The sequence below is a fragment of the Halyomorpha halys genome, unplaced genomic scaffold (assembly GCF_000696795.3).
Source record: "Halyomorpha halys isolate HHAL.00 unplaced genomic scaffold, Hhal_1.1 Scaffold220.1, whole genome shotgun sequence".
Classification (NCBI taxonomy): Eukaryota; Metazoa; Arthropoda; class Insecta; order Hemiptera; family Pentatomidae; genus Halyomorpha; species Halyomorpha halys.
The window spans coordinates 305,963-313,170 of record NW_027104907.1 but is presented as its reverse complement, the minus strand read 5'-3'; the positions used below and the strand labels follow the sequence as shown (position 1 = coordinate 313,170).

General features: G+C 30.5%; 1 protein-coding gene across 1 annotated transcript in view; it reads left to right on the top strand.

Annotated features, from left to right (window-relative positions):
• The window catches only part of LOC106679792 (micronuclear linker histone polyprotein), a gene marked incomplete in the record, with an annotated part of 37,409 nt that overhangs the window by 17,117 nt on the left and 13,084 nt on the right, over window positions 1–7,208 (top strand). The window contains 7 exon segments of the mRNA XM_067045989.1: window positions 1,512–1,556; window positions 1,631–1,684; window positions 3,306–3,344; window positions 3,428–3,502; window positions 4,134–4,184; window positions 4,279–4,332; window positions 5,600–5,707. Coding sequence (XP_066902090.1) covers window positions 1,512–1,556; window positions 1,631–1,684; window positions 3,306–3,344; window positions 3,428–3,502; window positions 4,134–4,184; window positions 4,279–4,332; window positions 5,600–5,707 — 426 coding nt within the window.

Here is a 7,208-nt window from a genome sequence, read left to right as displayed (position 1 = left end):
GTTTTGTAAAGAAATGAAGTCAGAAATTTTTTTTTTTCTGACCTGAGAATCATTTTCATAAATTTCACCTTGATGGAAGTTTTCCATAAATTTAGGGACACGTGGAAATCTGTTGAAGATAAGTCTGGTGAATAAGGTAAGTGTGGAAGGACTTTATAACCCAGCCCGTTTAGTTTCTTCACTGTGTGAAACATGAGGCCTGGCGTTGTCGCATAAGAGTATTGGTCCCTTCCTATTAACTATTGCAGGTGGTTTTTTGATGCATTATGTCAATATCACTGCAGTACTATGTGGATGTGAAAGTTTTTCCTCTGGGTAGGTGAGGAGTAATGAGGTAAAAGGAGAAATGAATTATTCTTGCCATTAACCGCAACACAGAAACCAATAATTTAGATGCAAAGTTGATTTTGGCTTGTGTACTGGTCTTTAGTCAATATTTAACCATGGACATGACCAAGTCCTGTTGTCATATACAATCCACTTTTCATTACAGATGATTTTCCTTTTGAGAAAAGGCTCGTTTTTCGCCTAGTAAGCAATGAAACAGATCTCTCATTACGCTTTAGCTGCTACCGCTCATTAAGTTCATTAGTTACCGATAGGTCTACCTCATTTACTTTAATGATGGTCTTAAGTGTCAAGAAACTGTTTATACTCTCGTATTCAGTTTTGCTGCAAGTCCTTTAACTGTTTGCTAAGAGTTTTCTTCCACAGCAAGTCTAACTTAATTGTCGTCAATTGCTGGTGAAGGTCTTCCTCTGGGTTGGTTATCCTAATCTGTACCACTTGCCAAAAAATTTTCAAACCGCTGGCAAATGGTCTATTTATTACAGCACCCTTCCCAAACACGGTAATGTTTCTTGCAGCTTTGGCTGCCGAGTGTCCAAGTTTAAACTCAAAAAAATAATACTAAAAAATCACGTGTTTCCATCGTCGCATAGGATGTTATACTAAATAATGTGAAATTAATTAATTAATTGGAATGATAGACTCATTATAATCTGTAAACATAAACTTCATAAATAACAATAAGTGTACTAATTCCACTTCGAATTTCTGAAATAATAAAAATGGACATTTCATATGAAATTTCCCAATAATAAGAGCTTAATTATTGCATTTCAGAAAACATCATTATAATTAATATCGGTAATAACTTTTTTTAAACTGTTAATGTGAGTTGTGCTGCCTCTAGTTCTGTATTTGTGTACTTATATTTTTTTGTTCCAGTGCCTTAATTTGTGAAATGTTGACTGATCATTAGTTAACTGCTGATATTTGAGATTCATAAAGCTTTATATTAAAATCCTTCAGTAATATCTTAATGATTATTATTTTTATTTGGTTTTTGGTATTGCAGAGAAGTTTAACAGAAATCAATTCACTCTTTACTAGTTTGAGCTCATTGATTATTTAAGTAGCCTCTACTGGGGAGATGGATAACCCTTATGACACTTGTTCTAACTCCTATTCAAACCATACATCCTATAAACTTTTTGATTTCTTTTTAGGTGAAGATTCTGGAAAAACATCCAGAAAGTCTTCAGATTCTTCCGGTTTGTATTTTTGTGACCTTTAGTAATGAGAATTAATTATTATCATACTATTCTGTAAATTTATGCCTTTTTAGGAAACCATTCCCGCTCTAACTCGAGAGGTAGAAAGGCTTCATTGACCGTAGGTAGTAAGTATCGGAATTGTTGTATTTGTTTCATTTATTTTAATATTTGATCCTTGAGATGATATTAGTATTGATATTGGTCAAGTTTTCAAAACCTAATTGAAATTAATATAATGCTAAAACTTTCCTGATGGCTTGACAATATCAGATCTTACAAGAATAAATAATGGCTACAAAACGTATCACATTAATTAGCAATAACGTACAACAGTATCGTCTTGAGAATATCTGATGACAATCCTGTTTCATGTGATTTGTAGGATGAATGATTTATCTCAAAAGTGCTTAAATCTAAATTTTTAAAAAAAAAAAATTCTGTCCCTTCCTACAATCATCATGTTCTCTGCATTGTGTCGACCTCATCCATTTCCTGAAACTTAGGATATTGTTAGCATCTTCTATTACAGCATCCGACCACTTAAGCTTTGGTGTTTACTTGTTCCATGAATTGGTTGAGGAGGCAGTATTTTAGGCATTTCTCTATCCGCCATTCTGGTGATATACTCTGCAGCTTATCTTAGACGCTTCAGCTTCATTATTTTAACATCAGGTTTTCAAAGTTATTGTTAGTATTTCTTTTCATCTATTCTCCAATTATTTTACAATCTCTTTTAAAGTAAAAAAAAAAAACAGAATTATTAAATGTATTGATAATAAATTAGCTATTCGCTTGTTTAGCTGTATCTTAGACCAAAGTAGCATCAGTTACTATGTTTATCCTCCTAATCTCAACATTGGGATCATGATCCAGGATGACTATGGGGCCCTGGTATATGAACTCCGATGATCATTGCTTCTCCTGGTTTAGGAACCTCTTTTGATACCATATGACTGATTTTAGACCCATTAACTTCCAATCCAATTTTTATGGCTGTGTCCTTCCATGCAAGAAAAGTCTGCTTCATCAGCATAGGCCAACAATTAGACTTGGCTAGTAAACATTTTTCCTTGTCTGCCTAAGCCTGTGATTCTTAAAGCTTTCTCAAATGCCAGATTAAACAATTTATAGGTTAGTTTATTCGCTTGCCTTTTCTTGCATAAAATTTGTCTGATTTTTCATAATTTTTTCTAACTGTGCTATTTTATCTGAAGAGACTTGGGGCGTGGAAGCTCAATTGGAAATAAATCTACTTTTGACAATTTTTGGGGAAATCAAAATATATGTGCAGGTGTTTATTCCCTCCTGAAACTTATGCTTAAGCCCTCAAAACAAACTAAATTCAATATAATTTTACATTAAAAGTTCGCTTTGATGCATAGTTGCAGTAAAAAAACAACTCAAATAATATGAACTGCATTTTTGACTGCACTTGGACCATCTTTCTTTTATTAATTACACTCGGTCAATCAACGATCTTCCAAAGAAAATTTTATTTGTGGATGACTCAAAACGTATACATTAAAATAAAATAGGACCATTATTCCCAATGATACAGCCTATTGGATTTTGTATATATGTTATGGCATTTGATATACAATGATATATTTCATCATAATAAATGATTGAGCAATCATTTTAATATATTTTAACTTAATATGATTTGATAAAATATTAATATTAATTAGTAAAACTTATTATTATTTGAGCCTTGTAATTATTGAATCAATATTTTTTTTTTCCCAGGTTCCACTGAAAACAGAAGAACATCAACCTCTACCCCCAGTAAGTTAATTTTTCAATAATATTAGAAAATAAATGTTATTTTCAACAAATACACTGTTAGCAATAAAAATACTTTTGTGCAGGTTATAATTATGACTCCAATTCAAGGGACAGAAAGGATTCTTCAAGATTTTCCAGGGAGTCTGTTAGCTCAAAAGGTAGCTGTTCCCAGACATGTTTTAATCTTTTATTTTTACAGTCTATACTTCTCTTTTTCATCGGAAACTGCTCTATAGTTTCATTTTTTATGTAAATAGCCAAGTGATTCTGATTAACTAAATTTGTCATAAATTTATGTGCAAAACGAAATGAATTTTTAGAAAGTGTCTTCTATTTGATGGATTTAGTTCAACTTAAGGAAGTATGTTTTAAACTCATATTACTTTAGGGCTGTGGTCAAGATAAATAGTTTTCAATAGTTTTTTCTCCTTGACCACAGCACTCACCATCTCCTTCAAATTCACATTTACTCAATCATATTAATTCAGCATAAATGGTAGTTAGCTATTTCTCCTATTGATATGAGTATTAATGAATGAATGAATGGATAGTTTTAGCTATGGCTTCTAGTGTTATGAGAATTAATGAATGAATAGATAGGTTTAGCTATTTCTATCCGTGTTATAAGTATTAAAGAATGAATGGATAGTTTTAGCTATTTCTATTTATGTTATTAGTATGAATGAATGAATGGAAAATAATCTTTATTCTTTTCTATGACTAGTCCCCTAAGAATAGAATTTTTACAAATTGTATATTGTTGTAAATTAAAATACTTTAACTTTTCAGATGATTATTCTGAAAACAGAAGAGGAAGAAGAGCTGCTTCCGTTGGACCTTGTCAGTATCAGTGAAATTATGGATGATTATTATATAATTTTGATTTTAAATATTTTAATATTTCTGTTATTATTATTATTTATTTATGTTACAGTTAATTATTGTGAAACAAATCAAAGGCGTAAAAGAGCTTCTTCTGTTGCTCCTGGTGAGTGTAATAAGAATTTATTATGAATTAAAATGAACAAAAATATTTATTATTCATTATGAAGAAGTTGGTAAATTAAAGGAACATTTGGGAACTACTCATAAGCGTACAGCTAAGATGATGAGTACTTCTCTCCAGTCAAAGTTGAGAAGGTGTAAGGCGAGTCTGATTTGAAAACTTCTTTTATTTTGGGGGGGGGGGAAAGTGAGGGTATATCATTTGGTAGCAAGACAGTATTGACAGTTTTTTGTTTATTGTTGTGGACAACATTAGATTAGTTACCTTTTTACATGCTTAATGTGTTATAGCTGTGTATTGTGAAATAGCTGACATAACCTGGTCATAATCATTGTGTTATTTAAAAATAAAATAAAAGGTGCTTCAACTCTGATCGATTTATTTTGTGTTGATGAACTTTTATACAAGTGTACGAAAGCATAAAAATGGTGACAAGAATGTGATCAAAGTGTAAATAATAGGGATACTTGATTACATCAGGTCTCATATCTCTTTTCTTTGATATAATCACTCTGCCTTTGTTGGAGGCTAAAGGGGATATTGTGCATGTTCGGATCTGATACTGCGTAGCAAGATCTCAAAGGATGGATTGCTCTCAAGGCTCTGAGGGACGTTATAACTTGCTCTTGTAAATCGTGGCAGCCTGATAGTTCATTCAATTTATAAAAATAATAATGTTTCTGTCACTTTTGTGTTGAATTAATGTTACATTGTAGAATTTATAAAATATGCCAAAGTTAAAATGTTTTTAAACCTATCTTGTGCCATTCTTCTCATAAAAAAAAAAAAAAAAAATGTATATTGGATTAAAAACCACGCTATTTTTTCTCTATGGAAAGAAAAGAAAAATTGAAGAGGTCAGGAGTGCTGCCATCTCTTGTCTTAGAAACATACCAATGCACTTTAGCCCTAATATCAGATTGTATCATATTCTTCGCACAGTAATATCTCCTCTCTATTGTTCTCATAGTAGTATCTCTTCAATTGTGGTGAGTTAGTATAAACATCTTAGGTGTAGCGGTCCTTTTTTTCTCCCACGTAGTGAATTTAATTTGTTCTAAGCTTTTGTAGAGGTAAATGATATTTTTGGCTCCTATTGCTTTTAGAAAGCAAGTATTTTAGATATGCTCATTGTAATCCATAAAAACATTGAATTTCCCTGCTCATTTTGCTCCTAGATTTTACCCTATGTATTTCTTTTTTCTTATACCGTTTTTATTTATCTCTTTTTTCCATTTCATTTTTTCAGATCATTGCGATTCTAAAAAGAAAGCTACTCCAACTGCATTATTGCCAGATAGTGGTTATTGTAATAAAGATACACCAAAGTCCCATATAACATCAAGGCCTAGTAAGGGTATGGATCATTTTATATCAATGTTATATTTTTTAACTAAGCTATAAAATAATTTATAAAATTAAAGAGATAGTTTGAATTCACTATTTTCAGAAATTATCCTGTCTGATTTCAACATATTTTTGTGTTTGATTGTTGAGGAAGATTCTAAAATATCATACTTTATAGTTTATAACATCATGCTATGATCAACAGAAAACTTATTACTTTTGCTAATACAATTAAAGAGTAAGATAAAAAAAAAAACAAATAAATAAAATATTGTGAAAATGTGATGCTTTATTTTCTGATATCGATTTGACTGAACAATATGTCAAAGAATATTTTTTATTTTAGGCAGAGTAGAGTTGATTCTGTCCTGTAATGGAGCCGAATGGACTGTTTTGTCTGACCCAGACTAAATCAATAATTATTAGTTATTCAGAAAAAATCAAATAATAGTGCTTTTATTTTATTTCTTTAAAAATAAAACTGTAAAAAAATATATTGTATTTTTAGTGTTAATTTACTAAAGAAGTTATTGCCCAAGTGTACAAATTTAATTTACAGTAAACTTATTAACAACAAAAAACCAAAGAAAAATATAAAAGAAAATAGCATAATAGAAAATCCTCTTTGATTTATTTTTAGCTAGCATTATTCTAATCCACAATGAACATATTATATCTCTTCTCTTTTGCCTTAATGCAATATTGAGACCTCAATTTGGAAATATAGTAGACTGCTTTTTATTCCATGTAAAATAATTTGCAGATTGTTATCATTTTCCTTAATAAAAACTAAAGGTAAATATGGAAAATATGAGTAAAAACAACTTTAAAGACAACTAATGAAAACTTAACAAGTTACCAACAAACCAAATAAACTTAGAATGATGAGAAAAGTCATTGTGCAGTGTTTCTCATATCTGCCACTGATAGTGCTCATGGTCGCACAAGTACCTTAAGACTGATAATATCCATTTCTGTTTTTTCCATTTGACCCTTCGGAGCGAACAAAATAAAAAAAAGAAAAAGTGGATTAAATATGGATTTTGATTTTAGAAGATTATTAACAGGTTATTACTATCTGTATCAGTAATGTATTTAATTAAGTTTATGCAGCTATCGTTTGCTACAACTGTTCCTCATGTTTTCTACTGAAACGGATTGGAATTAATAAAATTAATTTTCCTACTGGGTCAACAGACCATGAATGGTCTCTGAATTTGTTTAATTCATACAGTGTTATTAGGAAAGATAAGTTGTAACAGATTCCATGAATGCTCTCTGAATTTGTTTAATGCATACAGTGTTATTAGGAAAGATAAGTTGTAACAGATTCCATGAATGTAATTCTAAGGAATGCTCCCTTGTCAATTTTCACCCTTTATTTACTTTATTCTTTTTTTACATTTGAACGTTTCGGACTCCTATGTCTATTATTGAGTTGTTTTTTTTAATTTGTGGACATTTGTTATTTTAGATTAAAACTCATTTTTATATATTCTCAAAACAATATA